This window comes from Helicoverpa zea, chromosome 16 (genome assembly GCF_022581195.2).
Source record: "Helicoverpa zea isolate HzStark_Cry1AcR chromosome 16, ilHelZeax1.1, whole genome shotgun sequence".
NCBI lineage: Eukaryota > Metazoa > Arthropoda > Insecta > Lepidoptera > Noctuidae > Helicoverpa > Helicoverpa zea.
Window position 1 is genome coordinate 7,572,534 of NC_061467.1, and position 22,796 is coordinate 7,595,329.

General features: G+C 35.5%; 2 protein-coding genes across 2 annotated transcripts in view; one reads left to right on the top strand and one right to left on the bottom strand.

Moving 5' to 3' along the window:
- The window catches only part of LOC124637507 (probable ATP-dependent DNA helicase HFM1), a 36,605-nt gene extending 13,827 nt beyond the window's left edge, over positions 1-22,778 (bottom strand). The window contains exons 1-12 of the mRNA XM_047174021.1: positions 22,765-22,778; positions 22,269-22,456; positions 21,923-22,003; positions 20,771-20,896; positions 18,062-18,191; positions 17,581-17,752; positions 17,010-17,185; positions 16,476-16,626; positions 15,954-16,088; positions 15,504-15,624; positions 14,920-14,993; positions 14,616-14,717 (exon numbers count right to left, since the gene is read on the bottom strand). Coding sequence (XP_047029977.1) covers positions 14,616-14,717; positions 14,920-14,993; positions 15,504-15,624; positions 15,954-16,088; positions 16,476-16,626; positions 17,010-17,185; positions 17,581-17,752; positions 18,062-18,191; positions 20,771-20,896; positions 21,923-22,003; positions 22,269-22,456; positions 22,765-22,778 — 1,470 coding nt within the window. The remainder of the gene's footprint in view (positions 1-14,615; positions 14,718-14,919; positions 14,994-15,503; positions 15,625-15,953; positions 16,089-16,475; positions 16,627-17,009; positions 17,186-17,580; positions 17,753-18,061; positions 18,192-20,770; positions 20,897-21,922; positions 22,004-22,268; positions 22,457-22,764) is intronic.
- LOC124637360 (cuticle protein 10.9-like) lies at positions 976-13,716 on the top strand. Its single transcript, XM_047173749.1, has 3 exons — positions 976-1,092; positions 7,995-8,102; positions 12,836-13,716. The coding sequence occupies exons 2-3, from the start codon at positions 7,995-7,997 to the stop codon at positions 13,049-13,051; spliced, it is 324 nt and encodes a 107-aa protein (XP_047029705.1). The 5' UTR covers positions 976-1,092; the 3' UTR covers positions 13,052-13,716.
- Positions 22,779-22,796: the final 18 nt, after the last annotated feature.

A 22,796-nucleotide genomic window follows, 5' to 3' on the forward strand; every position in this document is an offset into this window, starting at 1 on the left:
GTTCCTTCTATTTTATTTAGACTTGTATATGAACGTTATCGCGGCACTCCTTGTGATACACCGATATGAACAAAGATGTTACAACAGTTTCCTTGTTAAAATGGAGATAAAATCAATGTGAGCAGAAGTTGCTTCTGGTTTGTGCATCAGTTGAAAATTGCACAAAATTCTTATCTAGGTTCTTATTAGTTGAAAAATTTTGCGATGCAGAGAGCTACATGAGATTTATTGTATGAACTATATAAATATCAGTTACTTATTATAAGAAACATAGGTAATAGTATCAATCTCGTAAATACAACATGGGTATTGTCTACTTTATTGGTACACGTAGTACAATATGGAAATAGGGGGGAATACTGAATTACATTAGGTCAAAAATGTATACAATTATGATAAAAAAATTGGTTACAATTGAGGTATGAACGGCATGACATTAGCAATTCTAAAACATCAGAACTAGTAGGAGATTACGATAAACGCAAATAAGATAATGAGAGTTGGATTAAGACCAATGCAACAAAGATTTTAAATAATTAAAACAAAGGTTCACGGTCACTTAATTTGGTATTTTAATTGGTTTATAACTGAGGAGGCAGACGAAAAAGTCATCACATTATGAAATAATTACCGGTACAATGCCAACAAAAGCCCGTATCACACGTGTTACGAAAACTTAAAGTTCGGTGAAGTTCGATCACGCGATGAAGTACCTACAATTCATTGAAGTATGGGTAACAAGTTTACGAAAACTTAGGGCACGTAAACCAGCAATGTACGGCAATCGAGTATCGCCATATCAACGTGTGTGAATCGATACATACGTTACTTGAAACGGTGATATTTAGTCACGGTTATCGATGTACTATCAGAACCGAGATCCGTACGTTTGGAGGGACATCCATCACGATAGGGCGACATTGCGGCATCTTCGCTGAGTCGGGGAGCCGTGGGGTGCGTATATAAGACGCGGACGGTACCGGGGCGCGCCACCAGTCAGCTTTGCACGCTAAACAACGATCATTGTCACCGGTACCGATTGTTACAAGTTGTGTGCAGTGTCGTGCTATTTTTGTGAACATTCCTTCTAAGGTGAGTTTCCATCAAAGGCGTATGCTTCTGTCCTGTAACTTCGTCCTTATCGAAGGATCTACTTACTTACGTTAGACTGGAGTTACGAGAGCTTTTTACAAATAAGGATAGGTAAAGAAATCCCCGTTTAAATAACAAACCCCCTAATGAATTCATTAAATACCTTGATAACCCCTAACATTTTTTGAAACTTTCGTAAAACGTAAGCTCAAATATTTTTTGTATTTTCCATAGAAACGGTTTTCTATTTTAATCACGAAAACGGCCCTGTAGGTAAAGACGGATCTTCTCTAACATCTTGATCACTATTATTGCGAGAACCAAAAATAGGGTCATTTGATAGGCTTAATTAATTATTGGGGACAACATGCTAAGTTAAACACCTAACGTCTTTATTTATGTTAACGTATGAACACAGAGCAATTATTTTTTGTTATTTCATACAATAATTGTAACAATATGTTTATTCATTACAATTATTATGCATTCTTATTACATCCCAGTTGTATTAATTTTATTTTTGCAATTCTAATTAGACATTTAACTGTTAGGTATATCAATATTAAGTCTAGTACGCAAGTATAATATACCTAAGTTTATCTCAGATATGATATTCTCCTAAAATAGCTAAAAAAGGATTTAGGATTCAGGAACCCTGAATTACCTTCATCAGCCGATCCACTGTCAACCGCAAATTACTACCAATTATCTTAGAATTTTATCAGTGGCGCACTGACATGAAAATCAATTGTTTCGTTATGAAAAAACGTGTGAATATACGCATTACAATATTGATTTACTGCATACCATTAGCTTTGGTAACTGAGCAAGCAACTGCGAAAATGCAATGTCGTCACCTTTGCCATTTCTTCCTAGCACAGATACTGGAGGGCCCTGATACAGTAGCATTTCCCACGGTTTAACCGGAGCATAAAGTGCGTTCCACATAAAAAAATATCGCAGACAGCTGATGGATAGACGATTAGCAATCGATTCAGATTTGTCGATACATACATAAATGTTTCAATGTATGAAAAAAAAACTCATTTATCGCTCGCCCATTTTTAAGTCTCTTGAACCTTCGATGTAACGAATTTCTCAACGTCTGTTGTTGTATAACGCGGATCCCAATTCTTATGGTTATCTAATTAGCTTATGAAGGGCCATACTCATATTATGCAAATCTTAGATGTTGCACTTTTACCATTGTAATACAAAGTTACACCAGTATTCCTTTCATACAAACTAACATGCTATCTAAATAGCTGCTGACACACTGAGATAGGCAGTGTATCCAAATGTACAAAATGCTAAATTATAGTTGTATTTTTCGTTAGGTAGTAAACCAAAATTACTTGTAAAGCTATGTAAACGATCGAGTCGCACGCGCAGTGCGCGTAAACCTAGAAATTCTAATGACAATAAAATTTGTTTGTTAGCATCGACCGATCACACACGTGATTACAAAATTGTGTTCCATGGGATTTTTCAACTAATATTGTTTATTGAGAGCAAGGACCGCCAAAACAGTTAACGACTCCAACTATGAGAAAGAATGCTCATAATTTTCGGAACAAAACTTAAATGGAATTTTTATGTGTATGAGATTTCACGACTTTGAAGGTCGTGAAATAAAAGTAAACTTCAATTGTCATGTGAAAGATAACCAGATAAGTGACTAAAGATATAATCAGTGGTACTGTATTGTGTCAGCAACTATTGAGCCGACATTATAGGTTAATTATTAAGTAGACTTGGGTCTTGTACCGCTTTCATTTTAATCGGTTGATAAGTTATAATTAACCTACACACGAATACACCACAATAACCTGACCGATTTATCTCATTCTTTACAAGTGTTGCGTTTGTACTTAGGGAATGAGAACTTAGCATCTCTTTAAAAAAGTTCTCTTTTCGTAAAATACATATTTGTTATATCATTAGAAACTATACACAACTGTTGGTTTGTACAGACAGAAAAAGAACCGTTCGCTGACGAGGGTTCTGTTAGTCTAGCAAAATCTACAGGTTCACGACTTTTATATTTTTCGTAACATCGTCACAAATTGATCATTCCCATAGCTACGCCCGGCTCAATCATTCACACAATTCATTATCTTTGCCAACGAAATGTTCAAAGTCACAGCGAATTTTCCTTGGCTTTTCACGTACAAAAAGTGTCGAATAAGTGCGCAATCACACGTCCGCAAGAGATTGCGACGCGACAAGACAAAGCAATTCCCCACAGGAATCGATCACGCGAGGCCAGACAAATCTCAATTATTGGCATACCTGCGTCAATGTTTTATGCAGATTGCCGCCAATGTTCCCTATCAGGTATTGTTTATGGTAATTAGCCTTTTTGTCAGTGCCTAATTATGGATTTATTAAAATGAAGTGAAATTGTTTTACGATATCTTAGGTTTCGTGCGAAGGTTTAAACTCTTTGGTCCCGCCGTTTATCAAAGTAAAAGTGATTTATAAAAAAAGAACAGATTTAAAAAACTAATTCTGCATCCTTTGAAACAGAATACTTATCGATAAAAATAAATACCGAAGTGGACATCTGTTTATGGAAGTAGTTTGTATAAATCAACATTCTTCTTTTTTGTATCGAAAACAAACGATCTCGAAGTCGTTTTCGTTTTAAATCTTAGAGAACACAATAATAGCGCCTTTTTGTATCACGATTTTAAAAAGATTCGGTTTTTTCCTTGATGGTCCAAAACCGCAAAGAATTCCATGATACCTGGTAGCATCTAATTTCTGAATATTTTAAATCTTTATCTGCACGCAGCGTCGCAGGTACAGTCAGCACCAAAAGTCGATGAACAGAATCAACATGACAAAACACCTGTTCACAATAAAATGCCATAAGTTATAATCGCAACTAGGAAACAAAATAGACTGTACACCAGAAACTTACAAAAGTCGTTAAACACGAGTATTTCAAAAGTATCTGTGCACTAGTATTCCTAAAGTCGCTGTACACCATCAATCCAAATGTCGCTGAACATCATTGTATCAAAAGTCACTAAACAGCAGTAAATACAAAATTAGGTTAACAAAGTATATTCTTAATGTTGCCGTGTGTTAATGTACTTTTGACGCTTATGTTGTTCAGCTACTTTTGGGACAGTACTTGCTTGACCTTAATAATGTATGTTAACACATTAGTATCTATTTCAATAATTTTAATAATTATTTTGGAAATACACTCTTTTGCAAAAAAAGCGGGCACCTATGCGAAATCTTAGTTTTAAGGACTTTACGTGTATTTCAAAGGGTTTTAATGATTGTAGTATGTTTCTAGCATCAAAAGGGTTAGCCAAGCATGCGTGAGAGTGTATTCTAAATTTGAATTTTGTAAAATTGCTAAGAAATTGGTTAAACCTTGTTTTGGACTAATTGCTGACAGAAAGTTCGTCGGTGTTTTGAAAAGTTTTTGAAGTGATTTTCAGAAAACTGATAATGCAGTCTTAATTAATGTACCTTTTTGTTAGATCAAAACATTTTTGAAAAACTATGCGTATTTGATAAAATTTTCACCTGCTCTAAATGGGCTATACTGATGATAGATGGCAATGTTAAGAGTTTCGGTATTTTAGTGTAAAGCGTTCTTCTGTTTAGATATTATACCCACGTGTTTTAAAATATCGCTTTTTCATAATTAAACACTATTTAGAGGAGTATCAGTACATTGGGCTGCGACAAAACCAATTTAAAGTAAGCAGTGCCGATCGCAACTCGTCTCCTATCGTACTATGACATTTTTAAAAATCTTGAAATTCTACAAAATACAGAAAATAGCGCATAGACTGTGAGCACGAGGTCTTAAGCTCTCGTAATCACTGATTTTCAAACAACCTAGTCTCTTGGGAAACTCCGTAGACCTCCGAAGATCTATGAGTCTGAGCGTTCAAATAGCGTGTTTTCATCCCACTGACATTTTATTAAATAAACTTGCCTGCACCGAGATTTCCTAGCATCTACAGCACTTTCCTGCTTAAATCATAACAATAATTGGCTATCTGCTCATTTCTTAAGAAACATACGTTTGGTCAATACCTTTGAATTCTTGACTCCCTTTCAGCGAAATCATCGTTTAGTAACCCGATACCTATGGAGTTATGGAGAGCTTCAACGCGGCGATAATTAGACTAACTTAGATAGCTTAAACCCTCCTCATCATTTTTCATGTGGTTAATTTTAACATTTATCACAAAATTTGGTATTTTTTAATGTCAAAGTACGATAGGAGACGAGTTGCGATCGGCACTGCATACTTTAAATTGGTTTTGTCGCAGCCCAATGTACTGATACTCCTCTAAATAGTGTTTAATTATGAAAAAGCGATATTTTAAAACACGTGGGTATAATATCTAAACAGAAGAACGCTTTACACTAAAATACCGAAACTCTTAACATTGCCATCTATCATCAGTATAGCCCATTTAGAGCAGGTGAAAATTTTATCAAATACGCATAGTTTTTCAAAAATGTTTTGATCTAACAAAAAGGTACATTAATTAAGACTGCATTATCAGTTTTCTGAAAATCACTTCAAAAACTTTTCAAAACACCGACGAACTTTCTGTCAGCAATTAGTCCAAAACAAGGTTTAACCAATTTCCTAGCAATTTTACAAAATTCAAATTTAGAATACACTCTCACGCATGCTTGGCTAACCCTTTTGATGCTAGAAACATACTACAATCATTAAAACCCTTTGAAATACACGTAAAGTCCTTAAAACTAAGATTTCGCATAGGTGCCCGCTTTTTTTGCAAAAGAGTGTATTTCCAAAATAATTATTAAAATTATTGAAATAGATACTAATGTGTTAACATACATTATTAAGGTCAAGCAAGTACTGTCCCAAAAGTAGCTGAACAACATAAGCGTCAAAAGTACATTAACACACGGCAACATTAAGAATATACTTTGTTAACCTAATTTTGTATTTACTGCTGTTTAGTGACTTTTGATACAATGATGTTCAGCGACATTTGGATTGATGGTGTACAGCGACTTTAGGAATACTAGTGCACAGATACTTTTGAAATACTCGTGTTTAACGACTTTTGTAAGTTTCTGGTGTACAGTCTATTTTGTTTTCTAGTTGCGACTATAACTTATGGCATTTTATTGTGAACAGGTGTTTTGTCATGTTGATTCTGTTCATCGACTTTTGGTGCTGACTGTACCTTAACGCTGACTAATGACTTAAGAAGCTTGAATGGATAAATGATCATCCAATCTTTTTTGACGAGGACCTAAAAGTTACACCTAAAAGTGCGTCTGCCCATTGTCTCCTTGGCCAGTTTTTAATCTAAATACTCGTAAGAATCTCGTAAGTATCTAAACAGTGTCACTTTTTTCGACAATAAAGATTCGAGCTTTCCTAATACAAACGGAAATATGCCCAAAATAAAAAGTCGAAGCTAAGTATGTAGTAACTATTTACTTAATTATCAGGCGTGTGGGAAAGGCCACAAAGCGTGCGTGTTACAAAAACATAAAACTGAACGATAATAACAGTAATTGTCACTCCATAGCTGAGTCGATAACGAGGTGTTTAATCTGTAGGTACCATCGATATCTTACAATTATCTAGGTTTTTATTCCTTTGTAACTGGCCCTATTTAAATAATGGGAAAATTCTAAGATCCGGATTATGCAGTCTCTCCCTATTACTAAGTGTCTGTTGTAAGTAACTTCTATCTTTGAGAGCTTATTCGATCGTTTTACTTAATTTGCAAAAGTTAAATATTGTTTATCTACTATTTCTTAATAATGAAATGTATAAAATATATTATATTTATTTGTTTAGACATAAGATGGTAGGTCATTTATACCAATTAATACATACTATTTATTCCACTTGTAAATTTACTACGATAGGTTTACGAAGCTCCTAAACATTGGTAGCTGACATTCTTTCAAAGATTACCCACGTTAGCTTATTAATGACTTATTGTCTTAATTGAAGAATCCACGGAAATGATAAATGCTCATGAAACTGGACATCGCAATTATAATTAAAATTAATCATTATAATATTTAAATAATACACGTAACACGACTGCGGTATATAACGGCAATTATCGTACATTGAGTAAATAATTAGATATTTGCTGAATTAATAAGTATATTAATATGCTAATAAGCAGGATTTGGAATAGACCTCAAGCTTTTACAATGTATAGTAATTTACTGAAAAAGCTTTCATTTCGTAACGAAATCGAACGAATTGACGTCTACTTGAAAAAGCTTCAATTGGACTCAAGTTCACCGACAACATACAAAAAGCTTCAATTGGACTCAAGTTCACCGACAACATAGAAAAAGCTTCAATTGGACTCAAGTTCACCGACAACATAGAAAAAGTTTAGGTTACATGGTTTGTGAAATCTTTCATCAAGGAAGCCATTCGGTAATGGTTGTTAAGAATCCTTCGGGCGACAAGCACTTACAATATCCTGCTCGTAATATTTGAACACAAAGGTCACAAAAGCCAAAATGATCTGTAATCGCTTCCCGATCACCCCCGTAACTCACTGAAAGTCGCTTTTCCTAGCAATAAATAACAATTGTTAGGTAAATCTAACGTAGCCCGGGGGTTCTCTCCTGTCATAACCTGCGTGATCTTTTATGGGATTTTTTCAGATATCATAAAAGAGAGGATGAGAAATCAAGACCAATCCGACTGATCTTGATTCGTTGGAGTTTTTTTTTAACGGGCAGGTTCTAAAGAAGGGGCATGAGGGCGTAGCATATTGGCGAGCTGCCGTCTAAGGAGGTTTTACGTTATGATGACATCTCAGCTAGTAATTTTATTCTCCATTGTATTGACACAGTCTGAATATTTTACGAAATATTTATTGTATTTTCTTTTACAGATGACGTCAACAAAGTGGTTAGTATGTGCGCTAGTGGTGGTGTGCGTGAGCGTAAGGCAAGCGGCAGGAGCGCCTGCGCCGCAGGAACAGGAATACCCACCCATGCCAGTAAGTTAAACAGTTTTTTATTTTTCCCTTACTATTTTTTCGATCGAAAATTCCGGAAGGAAAGTCTAAGGCAAAGCTCTAGTCGTATCATCGGAATCCATATGAGGCCCCGTAGGCTTTTGCCAATACGGCCAAAAGTTAGGTATATTAAGTCATAGGCAGTTTAAGTCATAACGTCCAAAAAGTACCTACATGACAACATCTGTATCTATAATTAAAGAAGTAGAAAAGCGATTTAGATAATGAGCCTCCTTACTTCAATAAACTTAAACTTGTTTCTCTATAAACATCAGTAATAACTTGGATATTAATGCTAACTACATACTTCCATAGATAGCTTTAATAAGATCATGTTTATTTGTCACTTAAAACCTTGTTAAACTTTTTAACCCCATTTAGGCCACATAGAATATTTTAATTCAAGCACTTGCACTCTTTATGGAGGTATTTGAATCCTCAGCATAATTTAAGGTATCTCAATGGCGCTTTGCAGATGACACCTGTGAGATAAAAAAACAATGATCATAATTTGAATTCTTTTAGAACCAATACGAATAAGGAATAGCTGAGACAAATACTTTTATCTATATAGAGCAATACGCACAATGTTACGATCTTTAATTGGTTCACTATGCATAATTCTAGTATTGCAAGTTCAATTGTTTTTTTCTCTCCTCCTTAGCAAAGAGTCTTTAATTGTTATTGAATAAATGTTTTGCCCACATAAGGAGTCGTGCGCTTTGAAATGACAATGAGAGAACATCTTCACATTTTAATGCTATTTATAGAATTTGTGTCCTAGTTGATTCTGAGAATATTACAAGTATGTTGTCAGCTGCTACAAGATAAATTGTTAAAGTAATAAATACTCACTCATGAATTTACTAATAAATATGTAGGAAACATCTTAGAATTCGAAGGTATTAAATAAAATACCTATTAATAATTTATCTTTAAGTAATTCAATTTTATAAATTAAATATTTTTGTTAATAGATCCGTGCCCAACTGTTGGCTAGTATTACGGCATATTGCTTGACCATCTCAAATTTTAGGCAATAGCATCTGCCTAGCTTTTTCCTTCCTTTTATGGGCGACATGATAAAAAATACATCCTATATTTTCATAAATATCCGAATCAAAGGCAAACCCTCAAAACATGCAACGAAAGCAATTATCTCTCCACAAGTTGCATGAAGCGTGAAAACATTTAAGTTAAATTCACGCACTATATAATCCGTCATCTTACGGTTAATTTAACTAATGTCATTAAAGCCACATTACTATATGCTATAATAGTTGTTTTTATACAACTAAAAGTTGTCTACCTTAACATATAAGCGAGATGCTGCAAGGATGATCGTACGTTGGCAATAATTTAAACAAAACGTGAATACCTTTGACCTACGGCATTACGACTATGGCAAGTTTAAGTCAGTAGAAGTTAAATTACGACATATTCGAGCTAACAATAAACTGTAAATAGCGAAGGATGCGTCAATGTAGGTATTCGGCTGTGGTTAATTAGATGCAGAGGCTGCGGTGACAACTTTATTGTGTAGCTAATTATTTTGGGGATTTCATTGTGCTTAAACCACCTGTTGTTCTGCTTTGTAGACAAGAGTCAGTTAATGTTTCTTATTGCTGCCAAACTTTTGACAAAAGACAAACTAAATCTGAAATTCTGAAAAATATCTTACTTTTAAACTTAAATATCAGTTTCAAACAAATGTTTATCCAGATTGACAGAAGAGTTTAGTAGAAAACCAAAAGTATTTTTTTTTAAATTTAACAAGACAAAAAAAATCTAGCTGGAAAAATGCACATGACACACATTAACTTCTAAAAAGGAAAAATCTTTGTTTTATCACGCTCACCTAAGTGGCAATAACTCTTTTACAACAATAGCTGTCAAAAGTTCATTATAAGATAAACAGGTATTAGCATCAATAATTGACCTCTGTAAACGCTGAATAATCATTAATATTCATAACAAAGAATAATAAGATCGATTAGTTACTGTAAGAATCGATTTGTTCTAAATCAATTGAAGTGACACCACTAGTCAGATTGTCTGTCTTACATTATTTTTGTTTGATACATTTTCACGAAATCTACTTATGTGGTTCAGAATTCGTATTTTAGATGTTCACACTCCAAGTATTGCAAAATGAATCCTTTATTCTTAGATTATAAGGACGTAAGCAAAGATTTCAACGATTTTGAAATCTAGCACCGACCGACTACATCGAATTGAACCTGAACTCTTGCGATCATGACCAGCGACCGTTGCCTTATAGGATTTTACATAGTACATACTAGAGTTATTTTACCGTCAGCTGTTTAAGCAACCGGTCGGTTAAACCATTAATATTATTAACGCGATGCGAGATTTTTTTGCAAAACCATTTATTTTCCAACCTTGCTTTGGGGTTCTTTTAAGGAAGTATCTCAAATAATGTCGATTATTTTATTGAATGTTTCATTTCATTAGGTAAACGGCTGATTTCCTTGATCGGACGTTTATGTGAAAATGTTCCTATGTCTAAATTGCTACATGTAGCTACAGTAAGTTCTATGTATTTTGTCAATTCATCTTTCCTGCTTTCTTTCCAGTAAGTCTGACACCAGTCTAACCAAGGGGTATCGGGTTGCCCGGGAAACTGGGTTGAGGAGGTCAGATAGGCAGTCGCTTCTTGTAAAGCACTGGTACTCAGCTGAATCTGGTTAGACTGGAAGCCGACCCCAACGTAGTTGGGAAAAAGGCTCGGGGATGATGATGATCTTTCCTGCTTTATTACAAAAAACATACGTTACAAAGATACGTTATTATTTTTGATCAGGTTTTACGACAAAATAATGTTTATTTTTTTCAAAAGATCGTGGTTTTTTACCGAACCTAAATTAGCGTAGCAATTATTCTCAAAGACTAAATGTAATGATAACGTAAAGATCAAAATAATGATTACGTCAATTTTTTTCGGGTTGATGTATGCGCGAAACTGTTTTTAATCATTCAATTTATGTATCTTTTATTTAGTGTATCGTTTTACTTATCTCTAATTGTTAAGTGACCATTAAGTTAAGTCATTAGACATAATGTTTTAATTTCATGATTTCTGTCTACATTTTAGTTTAAGCTTGTTACGTCGACTTCAAATTAAAAGGCACTAGTAGCAAGGCATAAACACATCAAGACAGTTGACGTTAACGCGTCCTCGATCGTAACTACAGCTATTAAGCTATAACATGTTCACCCAATTCATATACTCTGCCCTTATGCGTATTCATATACTCTGCCCTTATGCGTATTCATATACTCTGCCCTTATCCCATCGATATAGTATTGTTCGCCTGCACTGAAGTATAGTTGCTAGCACGTCCGAGCACTATCGGACTCATCTTGCCAACGATTATGTTAACGATGTGAACATTTGCAACGCAAACTCTACTAATTGGACGCAATTGCGTTTAAGCGTCTTTGTGAGCGTTATACGGCTTATCTCGATTAATTGCAAACACTAACAATAAAAACCTAGTTGAATCACGTGTATATATTTGCACTAAAGAATAATGCAAACGCATAGTCAGCCGTTTCAGTTCTCATAATCGTAGACTTTACAAAGTGAATTGTGTCTACAAGAAATTTTAATTATTCTACATTACAACTTCGTCTTTGCATAAGAACAGAGTTTTGCAAAACTACTTATGCACTGACATGCTCGCTCATAGATGAAAATGGTGAAATTACATAAATTGGAAGTAGATAAGTATTAAATAGTTTTGTAACGTTAAAGGAAGGCGTTAGGTCATTACATTGTGTAGATACCATATATATGAGTATCAATATTACGAAATGCTTAAAGAAAATATGAATAAAAAATAAGTTCATTTTATATTCTATCTATGAATAAATACTAGTTTGGCACGGTAACATCAATATGTAGAAGGACAGCGTTGTTACACCAATTAGCGTTTATAAAAATATTAATTGTTAGGCATATTTATTATTTAATGGCATAGAACGTTGTGTAATTATTCGTAAAGGTTATAATTATTTAATTATAAGAATTCTCTGCCTTTTAATCCTTGAATTGAAGATTCGCAGGCAGTTGAGAAATATACTCACATAGAAGTCGAAGTTGTAGGAAAACACGGATCGATCATAAATAATGAAGCGCGTTATTTGTGCGTTGTTGTAAATCTGTAGATATTTTACAATTGCACTTTATCTTATGATTCGTTTTACTCGTTTTCCTAACTCTACGTACACTTACTTAAAATAATTAATTCTCGTAGAAGAAATTGTATAACATTATGTTATCTAGAAAGGATTTCGCCAATTATGTTAATAACCTCTTCTGAAGATGCACTTTATTTTGTATGTTTTATTTTCACTTTAGGAGAAAGCAACTGTGTTCGACCAGATGTTTTAAAACTGTCCTCGAATAACTTCCTATGCAAAAACTACGTGATCCCGAGTTCATAAATTCTTCGTCATACTAAGTCGGTGCTACATACGTTTTTATTTTATATCACCAACCACCGAGTACCTAAGCCCCTTTCTCAACTTAGATTTTTGAAGGCAGACATTTTAGAGACACTGCTTGTCAGCATGTCTGTACTTAATTCTGTTTTGGGGACATGTATTCAGCCTACTTCGAACACCTACTCAAAAATGTCTACCCACGCTATATCTTGATGCGATTAATGAACACTACCATTTATCCACAGTACGAGTACAAATACGACGTGGAAGACCAAGAGAAAACTCTCTACTTCGGAGCTAACGAAGCAGGAGATGCCCAAGGCAAGGTCATCGGAGGATACCGCGTCCTTCTCCCCGACGGTCGTCTCATGACTGTCGAGTACAGCGTGGAAGGAGAAAGCGGATTTGTTCCCAAAATCACCTTTGAAGACAATGCTAACCCGTTCGGCAAAGGAAAGTAGACCATACAATGATCCGCACAAGACTGGTTTCGCGACGAATAGTGCAAATACTAACGCTTCGACTTCTGAATTCTATACAATTGTAAATTTTGTAGATTTGTGATTAAATTACCCCCTTTTCAGTCTAAGGTCAAATTACATTAGATGTATGTAGATTCTTTTTGCGAATAAACATGATAGAATTCAGCATTCGGACAACAGAAGAAAGTTACTTCGGTTTTCATTAGACATAATTGTGTATATTTAACAACATCAGGGATCTTTTATAGGTAAAAAATAAGCTTAAATTAATCATTTATGGAAGAGAATTTATTGATACATCTTGAGAGAATTGTTACTCGCTGAAAACGTTAGTAACTTTTTTCAACGATATAACTCTTCATATAAATTGATTGTATCTTTTTTATAGTAAGTGTATTCTAGAATTAATCTAGATATAGTCAAAACTCATTCGCCAATAAGGTAATGTACAGTCAGCGATCTCTGCGATAATTGGTGTACCGCAAATATCGAGTTACCGATACTGTGATCAATTAGAACGATTATAATATAGGCCATGTTCGACATATTACGTAATAAATTTGTAACTTAGATTATAATTTGTATGTGTATCGATTAGTCTTAATTCCATGTAGATTTTGATAAATATTTTTGTATTGAAATAATTTGCAGTTTTATTGAAACAAATGACTGTCCTGTCTACAAGAATACAATATAATGACGATGATCATGTTATGTGTTAATTTTAAAGTAGGTCCAGATTACATTTAGAATATTACGAAGAAGAAAAAAAGTACAAAATTGCCAAAATTCCAACATTAAATTAATTAGGCTTGAAGTATTTTGAAAGATTACATAAAGATTGTGTAAGAACATTGCCCGAACATTCTGAATTCCAGTTACAATTTTTTAACAAGGATGCGGCAGTGGTTTAGCTGAAGTATTGTATAATGTTACACGATATTATTATAATAGTCTGGCCTTGTCCATGAGGCGTGGCAAGACCGCGAACGTTTCAGTGTCCACCACAACTTAGACCCGACGTAAGAATATAATACTTAAGGATTTATGTAGTTAATTTGTGCGTCTCATATGCGGTAATTCATTAAAAATATATAATGAGTAGGTATAGTGTAGACAAACCAGATTGAAGTGAATAATTATAGATCGGTGGTAATTTGAAAATTGACGAACTAATTTATTAAGAGACGCACCTGGGAAAACATCTTTCAACCAAAAAAGCCGCATCTACATCTTTTTGTCCGTTTAAGAACTGTGCCAGAGACAGACCGACAGAACCATAGGTAGTGAGGAAACTTATAATATTTCCACTTTTGCTTGCAAGACAAGCTCTTTTGCTTCCAAGACTGCAGCATGGAGACCGAAGGTAGCAAACTCTGAGCTGAGCATAATTGTCACATCACTTAGACAAAAACTCATAGAATCTGATTTCTTAAGTAGGTAATCAAGCCTAAGAATTTGCTCCCATAAGGACATGATCTAGAAACTTCCTTAACCACTTTCAATTGTAAAATTACCCTAAAAAGGAGCAAAATACACGAACCTTGTCCACCAGTCGGGTCATGATAACCGCTGTGGCTTCAGTGTCGAACTGCGGCCTTCCTGCGCGTCCCACCATCTGCAGTACTGTGCTTATGCTGTATTCCTGAGAGAACATACTTTACCACATGAAGGAAAGATGGAAAAGGAAATATGAAATAGCTCAAGAATATCCAGACATAAGGTTTTTGACAATAGTTAAATATTACGAAGGAGTTGTAAGAAGCCCTTCATCAAATTAAGGCATATACACAAATTTTACACAAGGCGGTTTAAACAATGTAAGAACATTTCAGAACTGCACTTACCTGATATGCGCCATTAACATATTGATGTGTATTTTTCACGATCACAAGGTGTGCAGGTAAATTGACACCCATTGCTGGAATATAAAAATATAAGGTCACGCTCATCAAGTATATATAAATGCATTTACGTAGTTAGTGCGCACGGAAGCACATTTTACTGCAGCATCATTATAATAATTTGTACAAGATATCAGTTTCGATAATCAGTTCATAAGTTCAAGGTGAAGATAACCAACTAAGTCCGACGAACTATTAAATTAGGTGTACCTTGAACATCAGATTATTAAAGTTGTATTTGAAACAAAGGCTTCACAGGTGGCTAATGAGCGTAAGGCAGGTAATAAGCTCAAAACGCTAACCACTGCTTATCCAGAGTAGGTATCATAACAACATGAGCTCACTGATAATAATCATCAAAGTTCTTTTCTTGGCGATATTGCACGCAAATGTTTGTTCGAGTTTTACTAGGGATGACTGCTGAATACTGTTAGACTGGAAGCCAATCCCAATATAGTATGGAAAGGCTTAAGTAGATGATGACGATGTTTGCTCAAGTTTCTCACATCTCGAGAAAATAGACTTACCCAATGTAGTGGTGGTGATCAATATGGGCAAATCTCTATTCCTGAAGGCGAGCTCGATGTTCTGCCTTTCCTCATACAACAGGCCGGCATGGTGACAGCCTACGCCGCTCATTACCAAAGCCTAGAAGATAGAGAGGACATTTGCACTGTATTTACTGAACAGAAACAAAGAAGAAAGAAATATTTTTTTGACCTTGATTAAAAAATGGAAATTGTTGTGCCAAATAGACTTCGATCGTGGGACACACGAGAATTTGGTACAAATTGCAAACCTAGGTATGGATTTTCGTACTACCTGTTCTACACCCTGCAGAGGTCCTATCTGCCAAACATGTTTGAAGGTATTACTAGTTTCTGAATATCAAGTGGTATTTAGCTTGCATTATTTCTTGAAAGTGGCTTTAACGAAATAAGTCCCTTAACAAAAGCTGAAAACCCTAATCAACTTACCTGCAATTTCTTATTTTTAATAGTAGAAGCTAACGCAGTTAACTTCGCTTTTTGTTCCGCATTGAAGCTAATTGTGAGCTCCCGAGACAAAGTTTCTGCCGTCAATATAACGCTCTTGCGAGTGTTGCAGAATATCTGCAGGAAACGACTCATTATGACGAAATGTTAGTTCTTCATACATAATTACGTTTTCGTGAATTACGTCGCATTTTCATAAATAAGGGAATTAGTTTCATTACGAATGTGTGGCCATCGTAAGAGACTATTATTAAAGCACACTGTTTCTGTCTTGAAATTTACTGAGGTAATTCCAAATGACAATGCGAGTGTTTTTTCTTGTTTAATGAAAGGGCCACAGGGTAAAGGATATTTATGAAGATCCCATAGCTATTGTTTTGGCAAAACCCAGTATTTTGTACCATATATTTGATAAGAATAAAAAAAAAACTATACTTAATGTACATAAAAGTTAAAAGCTTTTTATATATTAACCTAAATAATACGAAAGGAAAAAAAAAGTACCAAAGTAGGCTTCCCAGAATGGTATTTTTGAATAACCGGCCACAGCTTGTAGTTGAGGATAATGTCAAACTTGAATATGCTGGTGCCTTCAGAACACGGGTACCCTTCGACTATGCGTTTTAGTTTCACGGGACGACATTCATCGCCAAACCTAAATACATAGGACTTTATATAGAACGTGTTTTGGGAAGATAGGAGAACCAAGGAGTTTACTCAAACAAAGAGACAAAGGTCCGTAGTCACAACAAGTAGCCTCCGTATAAAAAATTGATTATTTTAGCAGGAATTATTTGGTACCCACTACTGTTAGAAATGTTTGCAACATGGGATGTATCCATCAAAATAAAATAATAATATATCCATTAAAATAATCTCAAAACACTTCGAAAATATAGTTTTAGTTATTTATCAATTTATGAAGTGAATAAATTAAGCATTCGCTAATCTATCAGTGATTAAAGTACATGTTTGACGAAAATGCAACGGAGAAATCACATTGCCATTCTTATAAAAGATGGATAAGCCCAAACTTACTTATAAAACACAGCAGGTTTATCACTAGTTCCCAGCCAGTTTGCAACGTCTTCGGGATTACTGACAGTAGCTGAGACAGCTACGAACCTGATCCTCGGAGCCGACTTGTAAGAAACGGTCTGACCTTGCATCTCTTTCTGCAGTTGTTCTATACGGTGGGCCGATTGGGCTGAATTCTGCGGGCACGCAAAGGATAGAATTGATGGTGAAACTGTAGTGAGAAATTGTGTTTCACAAATATGATGACAAAAACATATTTTAAATACACGCATTTATTTTATACAATGTACACACTATATATACAATATTTTAAATACGTGATATATGGTAGGTAATCCCTACCTGAAACCTACCCTGGAACCTACTCTGAGAGGTTAGTTGACCTAAGTTTTTTTTTTACAAAAAGGCCGGAAACGCAATTTAATTACGAAAAAAATAAATCCAATCACGATATTGCAATCTGTTAATTATTAATGTAAATAGGTTACACCGTTTAGGATATCATATACATTTTTTTTATATTCTGTAACGAATTAAAAACTAATCTGTCTATGATAACTTTGCTACTCACTTCAATAGTCTTCATCCTGCTGACCACAGCTTCCAGGACAGGTCCTCTAGTCTCATCATTGAGTATATGCACCTCATCGATAAGGAACAACTTGATGACTTCCACCAGACCTCGGTGGTCGCGCCACCGGCGTGTCAACATGTCCCATTTCTCTGGAGTCGTTATTATAACCCTAGAGAGCGAATATAAAAGTAGGCATTGCAATTAAAAATCGATGAGAAAGTAAAACATCAAGCTAGTCCAATCTTTCTTCCAGTCAACATTGAAGCTTAAACTTTGGAGATAAAGTAAAAAGAAAAATAATGATTCTATATAATACATTTATTTTTACTTGTTCCTAGATATTTAAAGAAGCAACACGTTAAGATCAATCCTCATTGCATGCAAAGCTTTAACGTAGGCGCCAAATTGCCATGAGAAAAAGAATAGTAAGTACTTTATAAATATAGAAGAAAGTAAAATGATAGAAAAATAAACTAACTTGTATGGCTTCAACTGAGTGAAGTCCACATCAGTGTCCCCTGTTACTTCGATGCATAAAAGACCAAGTTTCGTGAACTTTGAATACCATTCCGTCAGTCTTTCTGTACATAACGCTTTTACTGGTGCCACTAAAAATTGATATAATTCTCATTAAACTTGCATTTTGCTAAAGAGTTGAACTGGGTGTCTCAGAAAAATAGTAAATGCAGTTGTAAAAGTTGATGTGGTCCCCAATCTAGATTGAGAGCACAAATCCGCGCGCGTGTCCATCTACTCGTGTTTTTTTAATAAATCTATATTTATCGATTCATGTTGGTCCCAATTAGTTCAGCTGTACCAACTTGCATACATAGCTAGGCATATCACAAAATTTTGGGGTAATCCCCCTACACAACAACACCTTCTCTCTGTGCTCTTTTACTCATAAGCGCCTGTTCTAGTTTCATGACATGTGTGACAGAAACATAGCCAAGCATTTTATTTATCTTGTAGCGACATACAATTGTGCAGACTCTAGCCTTCAGAGACATAATATTTGGTATTTTTTAAGTGTTCTTTAAATAAGTCTGTCGTATCTATGCTATAGTTAATCACTGTGACTCCTCATACAACAACCTCCTTATTTGTGACGTCATATTAAGACAATTCATCCATCTTTTGATCCATCATTCATACATAATGTAAGCACCTAAAGTGTATATATATGTACACCTACACCTATATTTAATGTTTTCATGAAAAAAGAGTTGGGAGAGGTTCTCCCAACTCTTTTTGACAAGGACTGGCATAATACGAAGTTTCCAAACTTTTTTCGTGTTTTCAGCGTCGCATTGTTTTGTTTTGATTTTAACCACGGTTTTTTACACATTGTTACTTACTAACATTGGGACAGCCCCACACACGTCATAGTGTATTCTTTATTGATATAAAGATTAAAGGTCAATGAGTTTGCCGATCTATTACAAACCGAATTCTGTCAGTCTATTGTAAACATATCCATACGCAGACGTCCATACGTCTTCTCTGCAATAATTTTACATTCAACGTACATTTTGTTAGGTTTAACAGGTACACTGTTTGAAAAAAACATCCTTGCAGACTTTCTAAGTCGGCTCGTCGTAGTTGTAGTAGTAGGGTCTTCTGCAGCCCTTATCGTTCACTTGTTTCATTGAAGCAAGGCTAACTATTCTTTAAAACAGTGTTGATTTTGTTTGCGAACATTATGTAAGTATGAAATTAAATTACTTTTCTGCCTCTTTATCTATTCTTAAGAATCTACTTATCTTAATTCCAATTGATCTTAATAATTTCAGGGATACCCTGGATTAACACACAGGCTACTTTTTATCACCACACCACGCGGGCGGAAGCTAGTACTTTATACTAATAATACCTACGTCTCATATAAGGAGATCAGCCAACTGCGCAGGACACATTCTAGATCACAAGCATTTGCGCAGACACAAGTGCACTCACTATGCCTTCACTCTCATAGCCCGATGGGACGGTAATCCGACACGACCGGAGAGAGATCAGGCGCAGGAACGACAGTAACGTGCTCTCCGATGCACGGGTGAATCTAAGACCAACTTCCAGACTACGGGGTGCTTTGTGAAAGTTTATAAAACCCACAAAGCGATTTCGGTCCGACCCGGGAATCGAACATGAGACCTCAGTCTTAGCAGTTGCGCTTGCAGTGGTTCACTAGTGGTCACTAGACCGTACTTTATTCTTGACTTTAACTTAAACATCAGAGATAAGTAGGCATAATAATTCACATTAATAAGTCTGACACCAGTCTAACCAAGGGGTATTGGGTTGCCTTGCCCCGGTAACCGGATTGAGAAGGTTAGATAGGGCAGTCACTCCTTGTAAAAGGCTGGTACTCAGCCGCATCCGGTTAGACTGGAAGCCGACCCCAACATAGTTGGGAAAAGGCTCGGGAGATGATGAGACAGGTATAATAATTGTTTTTTTTTTCATACAACTCTCACTCTTTTCTTATTTGTGACGTCATCTTTAGGCTATTCATTCATCCATATTTGCTTTGGTCTACCTCTCCCTCTCTACATCCACATTCATTTATACATACTATAAGTTAAGCACCTAAAAATGCCTAAATTTAATGTTTTCATGAAATACCTACTTGCCTAGGTATTAATAGTTTAAGATCAAAAATGTAAAATTGGTGTACCTAATAAAGAATATCCATCTATCTATCTCCTATAAATGACGATTAGCAGGAGACGAAGTTTCCTCCTTCTAGAACTTTCTTTCTAACATATTTCCAATTTCATAGTCCGATGCATCGCATCACTTTGTTTTGATTTTAACCCCTGTTTTAAACGGATTCGATTTGATTCAATACTTACTTTGATACTAAACATTTTAGGACAGTCCCACACTCGTCATAGGTTATTCTTTATTGATATAAAGATCAAAGGTCAATTAGCTGGCCGGTCTATTATGAACCAATCTATATCTAACCAAAATGTAAATTCCGTATATAATTATTCAGCGCACATACGTCTTCTCTGCGATAACTTTGCACTCAACGTACATTTTGTTTGGTCTAACCGACTCTAACAGGAACACTGTTTGAAAAATAGGTCCTTGCAAGTAGGTTCATAGCAGGTTTTCGAAGTCGACTCGTCATAGTTGAAGTAATAGGGACTGAATACCTTATAATAAGTGGTTCAAGACTTACTATAAATGATTTTGAAATCATCAGTGTACTGTTTGTTCTCCAACTCCATCAATAACTGCACTACAGCCATTTCAAATATAACCGTCTTCCCTGAACCAGTCGGCGCACAAACTACTATGGATTTATCTGAAATTGCAATATTTTAAACACGTTAGAATTTAGGGAGTTCGACACCGCGGTTAGTAACGAAAGGGTTCGTACAGACACACGGCTCGAAGAGGAGAGCAAATTCTTAACACGTTGAAAATCGAGTACTTAGTACTTGTAGTAAGATTTATTTTTGCATGTGCACTGCTTTTGTCATTAAGAGTGCTCGAAGGCGCTTGGTGTGAAATAATAAGAGGAGCCGACCGGCTCTGATCGCGTCCTTTTTCTCAGTCTTGTAGACCTTTGGACTACGATTGCATCTCACGCAGCCGATCGGAGCCGATTCCGGTCTGTGTGAAAAGAAAAATGCGCGCCGATGCTTTCCAAGCCCGTCTGTGTGAACGAACCCTAAGGATGTATAGATTTTCAGTGTGTTCCTGACTGCGGTGAGTAACGAGTCGAGTGACCAGAGATAGACTAAGTTAAGCCGTTCTACATGCGGCCAGTTTCTGGTAAGCCAGGTGACCAGATACCGAAAAGAGTCTTGATAGGTTTCGGTAAACACATTTTAAGAGCGACTTTTTCAATCGAGGGCCATTATTTTAAGTGTGCTAAATCTAGGGCTGCCATCCCTCCGGGATTCCCCGGATTTGTCCTCGTTTGGAGGCCGTCCGGGGGCCGTCCGGGTGGGGTTTCAAGAAGTGTCCGGGGAAAACCCGGACACTTTTCATGTAAGAAAGCACCTCGTATATGTTAATAGTAAATGGATTACAAATTAGGTATTATTTTGTTTAGAAAAATTGTACTCGATCGGGGAAAAATCGTCCGGGTTTTTTTAATGTTTGTCCGGGTTTGGCAAAATTCGAGATGGCAGCCCTAGCTAAATGACGAATGACGAGTTGGGATCTCTCAAGCGCACTCTATGAAGAACGATACTGGAAAGAAGTTGAATAAGAAATAACCATTATCTATGTGATATGGGTACGTGGTATGGGTAAGGTACGTGTAACACATAAAGTTTTCATATTTTAGGGTATAGGTGTGCATTAATAAATAATAATAAACCTGAATATAACGCGTCCTCAATAACACTTGATTGTACTAAGTTGAAATATGGGTACGAAAACACGTCTCGGTATTTCAGATCTGCAAAAAAACATTGTAAGTATCAATACCTACTTTACGTTGTATTACGTTGGTACTGTTGGTAGGTATATTTCAATCTACGCCACCATCCAGTACTACCTAGGTGTATAAACTCTCTTAGACTGCTAAGTTACTTCCCCACCCCACTTTAAAAAAATATCTTCAATGATTTTATTTCCAAGTGACCACTGGCCAAGAATTATTGCCAGAGGAAAAGAAAAAGACTACGTATCTATAAATAAATAAAACTATTGTATTAAAATACCAATTTCTTCTATACTCCGAAACTGTCCACGTTGCCCAGTACCTTTAGGTGGACGTTCTACCACTCTTTCGTCCACGAAATTCGTATTATTATTGTCAACATTGATCTGACTGTTTTCAATAGTCGAGGACAGGGACAGCGGTTGGGAGTTGCATATTTCATCAACTAGAACGTCTGTAAAACTTGTGCTGTAAACAGTTATTTGAGAATATATTGTTTGAAAGTGCCTACTACATTGTTTTAGTTAAGATTCCCTACTAATAACACAAATAATTATTAATTCATCTACACAAATATTATAAAGAGGTTAGATTTGCTTGTTTATTTGACATGAATAGGCTACGAAACTACTGGACTGATTTGAAAAATTATCTCAATGTTGGAAAGCTATATTATGGTGTAATACTTATTATACAGAGTATGAATATTAGTTTCCATGGTACGGGTGGAATCGCGAAAAAACAACTACTATAAAATGAAAGTTGGAGTTACTTACAGGGTAGTATTCATTTTTCCAACGAGAAAAAG

What these genes read in the sequence shown, in the direction of transcription:
- LOC124637360 (XM_047173749.1), top strand. Translation starts at nt 7,995, where the DNA reads ATGACGTCAACAAAGTGGTTAGTATGTGCGCTAGTGGTGGTGTGCGTG. An exon ending in AGGAATACCCACCCATGCCA is followed by an intron (nt 8,103 to 12,835) that starts GTAAGTTAAACA and finishes ATTTATCCACAG; the next exon opens with TACGAGTACAAATACGACGT.